Source organism: Pinus tabuliformis, chromosome X, assembly GCF_031772625.1.
Source record: "Pinus tabuliformis cultivar Carrire ecotype Pingquan chromosome X, CPIR1, whole genome shotgun sequence".
Classification (NCBI taxonomy): Eukaryota; Viridiplantae; Streptophyta; class Pinopsida; order Pinales; family Pinaceae; genus Pinus; species Pinus tabuliformis.
This window is the reverse complement of record NC_142308.1, coordinates 934,614,226-934,629,665: the sequence shown is the minus strand read 5'-3', so window position 1 is coordinate 934,629,665 and position 15,440 is coordinate 934,614,226. Positions and strand designations below refer to the sequence as shown.

At 38.1% G+C, this 15,440-nt stretch overlaps 1 protein-coding gene across 1 annotated transcript in view; it reads right to left on the bottom strand.

Annotated features, from left to right (window-relative positions):
- LOC149142750 (WD-40 repeat-containing protein MSI4-like) overlaps positions 1-13,859 on the bottom strand; it is a 219,968-nt gene extending 206,109 nt beyond the window's left edge. Inside the window, exon 1 of the mRNA XM_089446333.1 lies at positions 13,498-13,859. Within this exon, the coding sequence (XP_089302459.1) occupies positions 13,498-13,631 (134 nt within the window). The 5' untranslated portion in view covers positions 13,632-13,859. The remainder of the gene's footprint in view (positions 1-13,497) is intronic.
- Positions 13,860-15,440: the final 1,581 nt, after the last annotated feature.

Here is a 15,440-nt window from a genome sequence, read left to right as displayed (position 1 = left end):
TTTTAGGAAATCTAGAGAAATGCCTTCCGAAGAGCAGTCAAAGGATTATCCATTGGTCCAGCGACTTCGACCAACAGAAACCAACACCAATGTTTCTCCAAGGCATAAGAATCCAGAAGCATCACAGGAGGTGGAATCTCAAGACAAGCAAATAGATCCACTCACTACCAGTGGAAGAACGAGCCGAGAACTTTGACAGATACTACGGGACGCAGAGGATTTCATTGGAGCTCCTAGAAACAAGAAAAGGGAGCGTAGACAACCAGATAGGTACCAAGATTTGGTGGCTCAAGTTGGAGAACCCTCTAGTTTTCAGGAGGTCGTTCAGCGTCAAGTATGGGTAGATGCTATGGTGGAGGAATACAGTTCCATAATGACCAATGATGTCTGGGAAGTGGTAACTAGACCTCAAGACAGATCAGTTGTAGGTTCAAGATGGATCTACAAGGTCAAGTATGTTGCAGATGGCAGCATGGAAAAATACAAAGCCAAGTTCGTGGCTAAGGGATATGCTCAGAAGGAAGGGGTAGACTACGAAGAAACATTTGCCCCAATAGCCAGGTATACTTGTATTAGATTCGTGATATCCCTTGCAGCACAGATGGGGTGGGAGATTCACCAGATGGACGTCAAGGCTGCATTCTTGAATGGGGTGATAGAAGAAGAAGTATACATTGAACAACCAGAGGGCTTTGAGACACGTGAGAAGAAAACTCATGTATGTAGGCTGAAGAAAGCCTTGTATGGGCTTAAACAAGCGCCTAGAGCATGGTACAGTCAAATTGATGTCTGCTTGCAGAAGATGAGATTCGTCAAGAATGACGCAGATCCAACCTCTACTATCTAACTGTAGAGAATGAGCCTTTAATTCTGGTGTTATATGTATATGACCTTTTTCTGACAGGTTCATCTAGGCTCATCAAAGATTGCAAGGAAAACCTAGCTACAAAATTTGACATGAATGATTTGGGACAGATGCATTATTTTCTAGGGTTGGAAGTTTGGCAGCAGAAGGGTGAGATTTTCCTTGGACAAGGGAGATACGCTACAGAAATTTTAAAAAGGTTCAGAATGCAGGACTGTAGACCCATGGCTACTCCAATGATTACCAACTAGAAGAAGATTGATGCATCTGAAGATAAAGAAGTAGATCCCACCTTGTACAGGCAGCTCATAGGGTCCCTGATGTATTTGGTCAACACCAGGCCAGACATTTGTTACGTTGTCAACACCCTCAGTCAGTTCATGGTGGAACTGAAGAGGGCACACTGGGCAGCAACCAAGCATGTTCTCAGATATATACAAAGAACAGTTGAGCATGGATTAATGTACACCCGAGGCAATGATATTAGACTGTGTGGGTTCACTAACGAAAATTGGGTTGGAAGTTCATTAGATCGGAAAAGTACCACCGAGAACTGTTTCAACATTAGATCAGGAATGACCTCCTGGCGCAGTAGGAAACAAAAGTCCATTTCTCTAAGCTCAGCTGACGTTGAATATATGGCAGCTAGCACAGCATCGTGTGAAGCCATATGGCTTAGAAAGTTGCTTGTGAATCTATTCAGGAGAAGGATGGAAGCGACAAACATTTTTTGTGATAATCAAAGTTGCATCAAGCTCTTTGAGAATCCAGTTTTTCATGATCAGTCGAACCACATTGACATCAAGTGTCACGTTATCAAAGACTATGTCCAGCAGGGTGCAGTACAATTACAATGCGCTCCGACAGGAGAACAGGTGGCAAACATTCTCACCAAGGCTCTAGGAAGAACAAAGTTTGTTTATTTCAGGGAGAAGATGAGGATGATTGAGAATTTGTTTCAGTAGCAGAAACAAATAGTACAGTACTTAAGAGGGAGCTACAGCACAGATGCAGCAGTGACAGCAATAGTGTCATGGGCAACAATATAGTGGCAGCAACAGCGCAGTAGATGAAGGGCAGCAGGCTGAGCATCAGCAGCACAAAGAACCAATGTCGTGGATAAGTGTGATACTTCTGTTGGGAAGTATTGTTAGAGCAAATTCCCTGCTAAGAGGAAGTATTGATTTCTGGGTAGCATCGGATGTGCTCTAGGTCTGAAATTTTGTGTAGGGGCTAGAACACATGAGATCTCGAAGACCCAGACATCATTTTGAGAAATTCCACCCGGAGTGCATGTTATTCAAATAATTAATTATTTTTAATGGTGCCTCAGTTAAAACTTAGGAAATTAAAATAATTAAAGTGAATTAATGTAAATATGGGAGAGAAGCTTCTAAGAGACGAGGATCAAGTCTATTTTAATCTTAGCCGTTGACTAGAGAATTGATCATGATTGTTGATATCTCAACAGGGAAAGTATAAATGAAGACTTGAGGGTCAATTAGAGACAGACCGGGCAAATACTCAATAACCCGAGGTAAGTCGATTCTCCAAAGTAAGAGTTTGATTTCAGAGGGAGAGTTGCAAGGTGAAGGAAGAGGAGGGTATCAGCATCAATTGGAGACTGAGGAAGGGACGCAATGCATCAGAGGGGCAGCGCACAAGGACAGCTCAGAGAGGCAGTGCAGCAGAGGACGCAGTGCTCACGCAGAAGACGACGAAGAGATGACATGGTGGAGGTTGGAGGGTCTCTTGAGAGTCAAAATTTCTCCAGTGATTGGAGGAAAATTATCTCAGGTGTTTTCACAAAGGTTTCTCTATGTTCTGCAAATCATTCCTTGTAAACAGATTGTTCCTGAAGAATAATAAATAAACCCTCATTTGCTACACCAGTTTTCCCGCATTGAGTTTTTCGGGGACTGTTGTCCAAAAACAACTGTGTTGATGTCATTGATTCTTGTGCTTGTATTTCACTGTTCTTTTCTCTATGCTATTACGTGACAACTACAGTAGAATTTACTTCGATGTTTACTGAAGGGTTTTGTAAATAACTTATTGTGGAAAATAAGTAGGAGAAATAAATGAGTTGCTGCGGCAGAATTTCATGTTAGAAATTTTCACACTGAAAAATATAAGCCCAAGTTTGTTGCTCAAGGTTTCTCTCAAAAGGAAGGAGTGGACTATGACGAGATATTTGCACCAATTGCCCGATATACCACTATTCAATCTATTATTACTCTAGCTGCCACTCAAGGATGGGGCCTACATCAATTGGACATTAACACTGTCTTTTTACATGGCTCACTCAAGGAGGAAGTATACTTGGAACAACCATAGGAGTTCGAAGTACAGGATCGAAGGACACACATATGCAAGTTGAAGCAAGCCCCTAGGGCTTGGTATGAGAGGATTGATAACTATCTTATGAAACTGGGATTCACAAGGAGCGATGTTGATCTTAACCTATACTTCGAGGTTGAAAAGGACATGCCTATCATCTTGGTCCTTTATGTAGATGATCTCTTTCTGACAGGTGCAGGCCCTCTCATTTATCAATGCAAGAGGGAGTTGGTTTCGAAGTTCGAGATGAAGGACCTAGGACTGATGCACTACTTCCTAGGCCTAGACGTCTGGCAAAAGCTAGTTGAGATTTTCCTTTCTCAAGGAAAATACATCATGAAGCTGCTTGAGGGATGTGGGGTGGTGGATTGCAAATATGTGTCTACTCTGATTGAGCTCAATTTCAAGAAGTTATGTGGAAGTGTTGTTGGGCCCGAATTGGCAAACCCTTCTAAATATAGACAACTTGTGGAGGCCATGATGTTCTTGGTAAACTCCCCTCCTGACATACGCTTCGTTGTGAATACGTTGAGTCAATTTATTGTCGAGCCTCATCCCATTCATTGGATTGCTACTAAGAATCTCCTAAGATATCTCCGTGGCACAATCAATTATGGACTAAGATACACTGTCGGGAATTTGAGGCTAATGGATATACTGATGTTGACTGGGCAGGCAGTGTGGTGGATCATAAGAGCATGTCTAGATGTTGCTTCTCATTAGGGTCTGCGTCAATTTCTTGGATGAGTAGTAAGCAAAAATTGGTTGCTCTAAGCACCACCGAGGTCGAATACATTACTGCTAGTATGGCCTATTGTGAAGTTGTTTGGTTGAGGAATCTCTTTAGTGAGCTATTTGAGCATGTGTTGGATACCACCGTGATCTTCTGCGACAACCAGAATGGGATTCACCTTTCAGAGAATCCAGTGTTCCATAACCGCTCCAAGCACATTGATATCAAGTACCACTTTATCCGGGATATGGTACAATGGGGAGCAATAAGGCTCCAACACATCAAGGCTAATGAGCAAGTCCCAGACATCCTCACGAAGCCCTTAGGTAAGGTCAAATTCTTAGCCTTCCGAGAGAGACTTGAGTAGTGAAAAGACCCTCCCATGAGGATGCCGCTTGAGTTAGACATTGAGCTCTGAGAGCTCCTGGGGGCTTGGTGTACTTCTTGGAGCTATGAGCGACCATAGAGGGTGGTTCACCTTCCCCTATTAGTGCGCTATGTATAGAGTGAGTGGTTCACCTTCCCCTGTGATACCCCATGATGGTTGACATGTGAGTAGGGTGAGTGATTCGCCTTCCCCTACATTTAATGACACGTGTGTAGGGTGAGTGGTTCACCTTCCCTTATGATTGACATATGCATAGGATGAGTGGTTCACCTTCTCCTATGGCATATGAGTAGGATGAGTGGTTCACCTTCTCTTGTTGATGCCCCAACATACATCCTACCCATGTAGTCTGGGACTCATGGGAAGTACCTCTCATCTGGCCAATGAGTTGGGAAAAGTGGATAAGGACCATAGCACTACCGATGGATGCATCGTGTACTGCCGTACTCCCTATGTCTAGGATGCATGATGTTCAACAACTTGATCTGGGATCAAGTCTGATTGAGGTTCTACCTCTGGATTGACTTTTGTTAGTGGAGAGTGGTAAGGTCTTGTGACTCACTCTCAATCGATTCTTCTTCATTATCCATATCAGTGTTTAGCAGAGCAGAGATGAGATACAGAGATAGTACATGATGACAGGATGGCATGATGATCGATGATGATAGATGGATTGGTAGATGGAAGTCTCCCTAGTTAAGAGGGAATGTTATAATTGGCAACTAGGGCCAAATTCCACCTTGGGACAGCTCATTTGATGGAGATGATGATTGCATTAAATTCCTCTTTTCGAGACAACCAAAATTGATATAAAAATCATCTAATTTGGACAAGCAGAAGTGTGTTTTTGAATTTATGCCCACACATGTGTAAATTGTTCATGTCGGCCTCATCATCATGTAGGGTCATGAAGCCCAATGGACGTGACTCTTCACCCTTAATGGCTTGTATAAATCAAGGAAAATTTTAAGGATGGAAAATTTTCTTGAAGTTTAAAAACATTGGCGAATCTCACTAATCCCTAATATGCAAACTATAAAATGTTTATTGATATATTTGTAAAATTATTCAAATTTATAATGATTTTATGATGTTGGCGATTTTTAAGGTAAAATAATTCTATATTCTAAAATGTGGGTGAATCGCCTTTTATAAAATTGGAAATTGGCGAATCTTTTTTGTGGAAAAATCATGGAAAATTAGCCCACTAGGTGAACATTAGCCCCTAAAATTTTCCATGGTATAAATACAAGTGCCCTCTCACATCATTTGGCATCATCATCACACACATTTCTTCTCTCTCCTTCTCTCATTGGTTCGTACAACTATTGGGCAGATCTCTCTCACATGTGTGGCAAAAGGATGAATTCCCTAGGCAAATTTCAAGATTATTGTAGGATTTTGACCAGCGTTGACCAAGCACTTTGACTCATCCTTTGACTGCAATTTTTGTGGGAAATTTTCATTTTTAGCAAGTCGTACAGTTTGGCACATGAACCGAGAATTTCTAGGCACTTTGACCGCAGCACTGACTACAAAGTTGACCGCAGACCTGACTGCAGAGTTGACCGCAAACCTGACTACAGAGTTGACCGCAGACCTGACCAAGTTTGACCGCAATTTTCAAAACTGTTTTGGGCTAACTTTGACCACCTTATCAGGCCAAGTTTTACTAGGTATGACTGAGCTCCAAAAAGGAAGAATTTTTGTTGTGTTTACCATCTTTAACTTTCTGATTAGGGATGAGTTTCACTGCAATTGATTGCAAATTTGACAGGGTTGTTTTGACTATTGAAATTTGATGACTAAAAAAAAGTTTCCTGCAATCCCAACCCGGTTTTAATTTCACCTTATCACTCCCATTCAGTTAAATACCCTTTCCCATAAACATACATTCAACATATAGAATTCTAGAAATGAATTTTCAAATTAAAACACATGGGACGTCAACACACGCTGAAAATAAATATGAACATAACCAAACCAGCAACACACATAAAAATACACAGATTTTTGGTCAACTTAGACCCAGGCAAAACCCCTTCAATCTTCTCCGGGGAAAACCTGTTAGAGAGCTCTTCAAATTTATTTATCTTTCAAGTTCAGGAAAAATACATTTGCAGACAAAACAAAACAGCAAAATACAACTTATCTCTTTAGCCCAAAACTCCTTGAAAACCATGCCCACTTTGCCTCGATTTCCGTTCCCACTTGAAGCTGAAAATATTTATTGTATGGATACAAGTGTACGGGCTGTACGGATTTTTTTCAAAAAAAATCAAAAACTTCTCTCGAACGACGTGCAGCTCACAACATTCAATGTTGTTAGTATTGTACCTTCTACTGTCTTCTATGCCTTGATTCCAATGCCCAGCTTTGCCCAGAAATCACTCCCTAAGCTTGCTGCAACAAATTTCTCCTTCAGAACTTTTCTCCAGCTCTCAGCCTCCTTTCTCCAATCTGATCATGAAGAAATGAATGCAGTCTCTCTTTTCTTTTCTCCCTTTTGTTTCCCTAGATGACTTTTGGGCAACCCTAAGATCTAATGGCTCAAATTCATTTAGATCAAGGGATGAGAATAAATGTGTATTTAATTCTAGCTTTCTATTTTTTAACTCACCCATTAAATAAAGTACCCACATTGTACTTTATGTCAAAAGTCACTTTTCACTTTATAATTGAACATTGACTTTACCACTTATAAAGTCACTTTCACTTTATAAAGTCACACTTAGGAAAAAAAAAAAATTGGACACTTTTCCCTAGGTAGAGACTAACCCATGGGAAACCACTTGTCTAAGGTACATTAAAAATCAACATTGACTTTGATTTGGCAAGTCAACTTTGACTATTGTACTCTATCTTTCTCTGTTGAACATTTGATATAATAATAAGAAGAATTGATCAAAGGGTTTTCCCCACATTGGGGTTTTTTCCTGGCATCCGCCAAATCTGGTGTCCTCTTATCTTGGTATGTCTTCTGCATTTTATCTTATGTTCTATCTACAATTACTGTCAATGTGATTTATGGTTAATGTGATTGTTATTGGAAAACTAAATTAGAAATTGAAATTGAGCTGCTAAAGGAACATTGAAGTAATTGTGCTAAGCGTAGATACTAGAGCATACCATTGTTAACTAAAATTAACAACATGCAACACAAAAAAATTATAACAAAAACTCATAGGTCTATCTTAAATCACATCACTGATATTAAGCAAAAAATTCAAAATTACAATGTACTTACTAAATTGTTGTTGTTAAAAGCAAACAAATTGAATCACAACATACTTCCTAAATCACTATTCAAAGAAAAACACAAACTCAATAAATGGGTTATCAAAATCCATTGCTACTTTCTCATTAATTCTAAACTCAAATCCACTATAAGAAAAAAAAGGGAAGATTAATTCATTGCTCGTTGTTGAACTGAATAAATTAAACTTGTACTCTGTCTTCACCTTTATAAACTAGGAAGAAGAGATGATCAGAAGCATGTATGCATGCATCCTCCTAGATATTCTTACCCTTAGCTAGACTGCATGCACCTTATCTAAATAAGAAAACCCAAACCTATGGTGTCTTGAATTAGAGTGCTCAAATGCATGAATGCATAAAACTCTATTCTCGTGTCAATTGTACCTTCAAAACTAGTGAAACCATAAAAAAAAAACACTCTATCTCCCAAAAGTAGAATCTAAGGATAATATTATCCCTTCTTATCTATCGTTGGCAATTGCATGCAAGTAAGCATGTGCCCTCAAAGTCAAAAGCCTACAAAAATAGCATGCACCCTCTAGTCTACTCCCCTACTACGCCGTCATCTAGAGACCATCATGATGCACGAAAATAAATGTTATCCACATCTGCTAAGTGTATAATGTTGTTGTAACTAAAGTGCCCATTTATGCCACATGTGTGTCCAACCCTATGGAAGAACATCTGAGGTACACTAATCTAACACCTTTGACATGAAAGTGATGGCAAAGCAATGGAACACAGACGATGAATTTGGAGATGCCCTTGATGGTTTAAAGACGCAACACGTAACTAGGTTACCAACCTAGAGAACCAACAACCATCGCAACTAGTTACCCAAAAGCTTCAATGGAAAGTGGTGATCTCATATGTGGTGTTCAACGATCACATCATCAAATTTTCTATTTTTGAGTTGTGTTCCACCTTCGTAAAAGCTTTGGGTCTTGTGTTAAGCAGGGTTATAATATGACAATGTTATTTTAATGATAAGAGAGGGTGTCAAAATATAACACATAGTTATTGAACTTGGTCCAATTAACATACAACCGACGGTTCTACTTGGACCAATGCCTAAACGAATTGGTTCAACCTAGACCCTATCCCAAATCTAGCCTAGATAGCTTAAACCCACCTAAAAAACATATCAATCCTTCAAAACACCATGCATGGAAGTTATAAATTTTGGTTTTGGAGCATTTCAAGCTCATTCTTACTCATTTCTTCTTGGCATTTCTAAGAATGGTTTTGAACTTTTGCACAACAACTAGGATTTTGGAAACTTTATTCATTTTGGTTCACAAATCATAATTTCAAGTCATCATCCATGGCAATTTAGAATCTTGATGAATGATGATTGATTGCAATCATATGATACACTTGGATATCTTTGGATATGTCATTTTTGCATTATATTCAATGCAATCTCTCCTACCTGACCTACTTTTAATGCAAAAATAAATAAAAACTACCTTTCTTAAAGATTTGCATTGTTTGAATTTTTCAATATAAGGTCAACTCCCAAGTTTGCTAAGTTTTAACTCAAGTTCGACTATTCAACTAAACCAAGTCTTGTGTCAAGTTGAGTCTAGTGACTTTGGCATAACACAAAACCTATGTGAGTGTAATGTAGTCACTTTAAATGCTAGTGACATGTGACCAATATCGTAGTAAAATAATGAGATTAGGGGTTAGATGATTGGACCAACATAACCAACTTAGAGTGCTACATAATGATATATTGAGAGGTGATTAATTTGAGCAAGTCGTATTATATGTTGGGTAGCCTACCTCCAACTCCAGTAGATGTACTTGCATCAACATTGATCATTAATAATTTTTTACATTTATGATTCTCTCCACATTTAAGCGTTTGTGTTATTGTGTTATGCACCCACATAAATGTTAATTTTATTTACCCTAGCAAACCAACAATTAGTTCCACGTAGATTTACGTCTATTGAATAAAAGCACCAACTAGGGTATTAACCAAATAAATTCAACGAAAAGTAAATTTATCAATCGCAATCACAAAAATGACACACAATCTACCCAATCATAGTTCTTCACTAAACTTCTGAACTCACTTTGGCTCCATTCCTAGGAAAATGGCCCAATTAAGGAATTGCATACAATATTGGATCTGATCCAGTTGATCAAACCCTTCTTGGTTGATCTGAATCTTCTTGGTACCCCTTCCTCAGCCAAACATACTCACTGAGATGCCTCTCTCAATCGTGTGTTGATGTATGGTGTGTATTCTCCTTCTCCCTAGCCTTGCTTTTATAAATTTACATCGAGCTAAATCCCTAACCCTAATCTCCAAAGTGATTGACAACCAAGATTAGATTTTGCCTCACTTGAGATTACAGGTTGAGATTAAAACACATTCACCAAAGTAATTTACTTTATTTTTCCTAAGTTTACTTTAGCTCAATAAGCCAACATAACAATTATGTGCTTCTCCTAAGTCTAACGTAGGCTAGGTTACAAATGCAACTTCCTCATACTAAAGCAAGTGTCTAAGGAGACTTGGGGCGACTACTGCACATCTAGACACTTAGGCCTATGCAAAAGTACCTACCCAAGCTACAAACATCAACACTAATATCCCAGAAAGGGGTCAATTGGGTCTAGCTCAAGTGGTTGGGCACAGTGACTCAGCTGAGACTCGTGAGACATGCCAAGTCTTGGCTAGGGTGAGTCATCGCCCTTGAAACTTGCCACTCACCATACTTATGCGAAATTCACCACAAACTCACCATCAAAATTGCCCCCTTTTTTTGCATAAAATTTACTATATTTTATGGCTTTTTTGTATTTGTCAAGTCTTTTCCAAGTCTTTCTCGCATCACCAAGCCTTGCCAAGTCCCAAGCCAGCCAAACCCTTGTTGAGTCCAAGTGTGATAACAATGGTTAGGAGCATTGATTATAATCCTCCCCTCCCAGGTTTATTCTTGCTAGTGATGTGTTTGATAAAGCCTTGAGCTTTTGAAAAATCTAGTTTATTATTGGTATCATCCTTAGAATGAAGGGAAGTGTCTGAAAGTTTCCCAAAAAATACAATCCAAAAATTTAATATCAATTGGTTTGTGCTCAAGTGGTTGGGGGAAATAATTGTTGTCCTCCCCACCCAAGTTATATTCTCGCCAGTGACATGCATGTCACCACAAAATCGAGCAAGTATTGGAGAGGGAAATCCTACAAGACAAGGGCTAAACAAAGTGCTAACAATGGGGTAAAGGCAAGGCACTAGTCCAAGTCTTTAGTGATCATCTCAAAATTTTCTCCATAAATTTCTCTCCTTAAAATCGGTCCTTTTAAGTCTAGGGCATTAATCTAGGGCTTGGAGCAAAATTTTAGGGAGGAGACTTTTTGGTGATTTGAGAGCCTAAACATCAAGAGATAGGTCTAAGCTACCTAACCTATCAGTTTGATGGGCATCCACTCAAATTTCATCCATAAAAGCTCTTGCCCTAGGTGTTGCTCTAAGAGGGAAACCCTAGTTTCTTCTCCCTCAACTTGAGGACTTTCTTAAGGGTTTCATGAGAATTGGCTTAGTTGAATATCATTGTAAGAAACGCTTTCCCTCAAGCCTTGACCTTGTGAATACCTATCACCATCGAAAATCTCAAAACCCTAGGTCATGAGCGTTCTTTTCTAGGGATTTTCTTAGAGAGTATTTTACTTCTTTGAAGGCTTGAACCATTATTGAGCTCCTCTCTTGAATGAGCTCTAGCTTGATCACCTTGTGCCTTATACCTAGCATATCTAATTTAAGTGATCTCCTTCCTACCGAGACTCCTCCCATTGCTGAAAGTCCATAAATAGCAGGGGGTTTGGCCACGTGACATTGGGCCTCTACCCCATTGTTAGCACTTGGTTTTTTAATAGCTTCTTGTCTTGTAGGATTTCCATCTTCAATCCCTGCTAGATTTTGTGGTAAGTTTACTAACAAGCCTCGAGCTTCTACAAAATCAAATTTATCATTGAAACCCTCCTCAAAATAGAGTGAAGTGCCTAAAGGTTTCCCAAAAAATATATTCCAAAAATTTAATGTCAATTGGGTTTAGCTCAAGTGATTGGGAGAAATAATAGTTATTCTCCCCACCTAGGTTCTACTCTCACTGGTGACATGTTGACAAAGCCTTGAGATTTTGAAGAATCCTTTTTACCCTGTGTACCATCCTCAAAATGAGGGAAGTGCATAAACTTTCCCAACACATATATTCCAAAAATTCAAAATTAGCCTAATGGGTTAGCTCAAGTGGTTGAGTGTTCCAAATTACAAGCAAGAGATCTCTAAGTCAAGTCCTCATGCTATCTAACTCTATGGATATTGTGGGCCTCATTAGATGTCCATACCAAGTTAGGATAAGAAAACTACACTGGTTGGTTTACCCTAGGTAGCATCATCGAAATGAGAAGAAGTGCTTGGGGGTTCCCAAGAATTGTATTTCAAGGAGAAAAAACCTTAAGGGGGCAATAAAAAGAGAAAAGGCTAATGATGGGCATTGGTGATGGATGTCTTATGATCCACTTAAACCAAACTAGACCCGTGACTAGAGCAAAAAGGATGATGGCAACCATGAACCCCCTTCCATAATGGCTTGATTTTTAACTATGCAATTACGTTTACATCATAATTGAATTGTTTGATATTCCTAGTTCCCAAGTCAAATATTGTTTGACTGTGTTTTCAAGCCAAGCCAACTCGTTCCCAAGATGACTATCTGCCAGGTGTCAACAACACCAATAGAGTCAGACCCAAGGGCCAAGAGTACTTGGGGATCATACCCTGACCCATATTAGTAACTCATCTGTTGGGAATAGAACCTCTATGCTGCCCAGCTTTTAAAATGTCATCCATGTAATTTCTTATACAATGAAATCGTATTCTCTAACACGGGTTTGTCGTACTCAGTTTGCAAGAATAAAAGGCGGAAAAAATCAAAGTGCTAAAACACTGACTGTGTGTAGAGATAACTTCAAAATTGTTGCCGTGTTGCACATGAATAATATCATGATTTTATCTTTAAAGTGCATTTAGGAAAAGGGCAGCATGAGGATCTAGTATCTGATGCTCAAGAAAGTTTAAATTCATATGAAATTCAAATATTTAATCCTTTCATAGATCAAACTGAAATTGCATAGTACGTTTTAGATTCCCATGTAAGAATAACCAGCCAAGCTCTGGAAAACAGATGTCATTAGCAACGAGACGCTATTAGAGGGGGCTCAGCAGCTCACTCACCAATCCTTCAGTTGTGGAAAAATAAACAAAAGAATTTCTTGAAAAAAAAGACATTGTCATTTCCAATAATTATATGGACAATCACGAAAATAAGCTAGGTCAATGTTCCAAAGTATCCAGTTCACAACACGGATATCTTTCCAGCCAACAGATAAATGGGGCTGTGGTTCGGCGGCGAGGTTGGTCGCATGACCGGCCATCCACGAAGGCTTGATTTTCGGGAGACATGAACAAGCAGTTGGGACCAGGTATAAGTCCCGGGTTACTTTGACGGAACAGTACCCTATCATGACAGCTTAGTCGAATAAAAGTGCTTGTGGTCATCGGTTTGGTTCGCTCCGCGAGGACTCCTTTCACCAGCGCAAGCTTGTTTTGTCGTGGGCAGTTGTATTACCTTCGGGGTGGTTCTGATTTTTTTGAGTTTAAGAGAAGTGCTTTCAAAATAAAATAAAAAAATGCCAACGGACAGGGACCAATAGTTATTTGCGGAATGTTAGCATCGCAAGCAATGGCTACAAACTGAAGATATAAATACAGGGAACCCTGTAATAGTAAGTCTCCAGGCAATAATTTGCGCTTGTGTTTCTCCAAAGAATATATGCATTATGAGCATCGGCATCTAGGGCAAGGCAATCAGAAAGATGAATAAGAAAGTAGCTTACCGGCAGGAAAGAGAAGGCCACACGAGGTTGTGATTAGCAAGCCAATCGTAGAGAACGGGCACCAGTGACTTCCATTGAGTGTACCTTTCGTCGACCGACGGTTGCCCTGCATGACTCTGGCCCCTCTCCTTCATTGTCCTTTCTGTTCCCTTAAACCCTCACTCCACGCACAATTTCAACACTATAGATATCACTTGTTGCCCTTCCTGGTCACTGTAACTCAAATAGCTCACTCTGATGGAAAGCAACCCAGTTCAGAGCTGGTAAGGTTTATGCTTTTAACGAGTGACAGGACGAAAGGAAATATCGTGCACCCTCTTTCTTCCCACGCATTACATTAATGAGCTCTTTTGAAAAGTGACTTGGATTGATTCAATTTCCGTCGTTATTTTATTTTTAGTTTATACAATTGTTTTTAGATTGGAGGAGTTAGTTTTAAGATTGAACGCGAAAATGATATGCCCACTTAAGAGATTACGAGATGTTGTCAAGTGAGTTAGATTAAGTTTGAGCATCCCTCCTCCTGAAATTTAAACAACTCATCTAATGAAGAGCGAATTTTGATTTACAATGTATAAATAATTTTCAAATAAACTTAAAAACAAAAAAATATATATATATTTCTTAATTTATTTTAAGGAAAAATTCATGGCAAATAAAATTTATTTCTTCAATTAAATGTTATTGCTAATAATATAAATTTATAATTAATATAACTAACTCTCAATTTGTTTGTTGATTATTATTAATAAAAATATATTTATTTATTTCCTAATTTATTTTAATAAAAAATTATGGCAAATAAAATTAATTTCTTCAATTAAATGTTATTGCTAATAATATAAATTTATAATTAATATAACTAATTTTTAATTTGTTTGTTGATTATTATTAATTTAACATTGACCAATATAAAGATAACTTATAATGTTTGGTTTTGAAAAATAACTCTTTACTTTTTAATATATATATATATATATTTTCAAATATTTGATTGCACCATAACTTTGAGGGTTTTATTACAACATTTTTATAATATAATGCTATTTGAATAGCTTACTCTCATATTTTTTATGTCATAATTTATGGATATGGCTGTAATGTCCATGCATGATTTTATAACTCATACTCACGTAAATGTGAATGTCTAAACTTACTAATGATTGCTACCCACCAATATTAATTTAGTATTGACCAATATAAATTATAATTTTTTATGCAATTTTTTCCAAAACTTAATTTCTAACTTAAGTAACACGGCCTAAACTATTTTAAAGGATTTATTCTTTATATTTGTTTATTTGTTTATAGTAAATGGAGGTTGGTGTTTTATTATTCAACTTCTTTTTCAGAAGAAAAAAAATTATGTTGCTATTCATGATTGAATTAAAGATACATTACAAGATCCATTGTAACTTGATAACATCAATTGAAACATTGGTAGTCTACGGAGCTTGGTCTGAGGAGACCAATTGTAAAAACATTTACAGCCTGTTACAAACAAATTAACAGAAACCTATGCTTGGTTTGATAAGACCAATTACACCATTATCATTTGAGAATACTATAAATAACAACATTTTGTTGTCATGATTAATCATAAGGAAAACATAATGCTAACACAAAAGCAGATGTGTTTCACATTTCATCAAGACAAGATCACCACTGGAGACACAAGTCATGTCTTCAAAACAGATTGTAGAATCCCGAGAAAAATTGATCACCATCCCTCCATTCCTCTAGATGAATTATACCTACACTTAGAAGCAGCCCTTTTTTTGATGGATCATCTGCCATCATATTGTGATTTATGTACAGATGGAAAAAGGAGATTTGTTGAAATTATTGAATAGACTCCATTACTTTTTATTTCCAATATGAAAGATTTAACGCTTGTAAGGCTTACTTCCTTTTTAGTCAATCTATTATGCATTTGGAGTCTC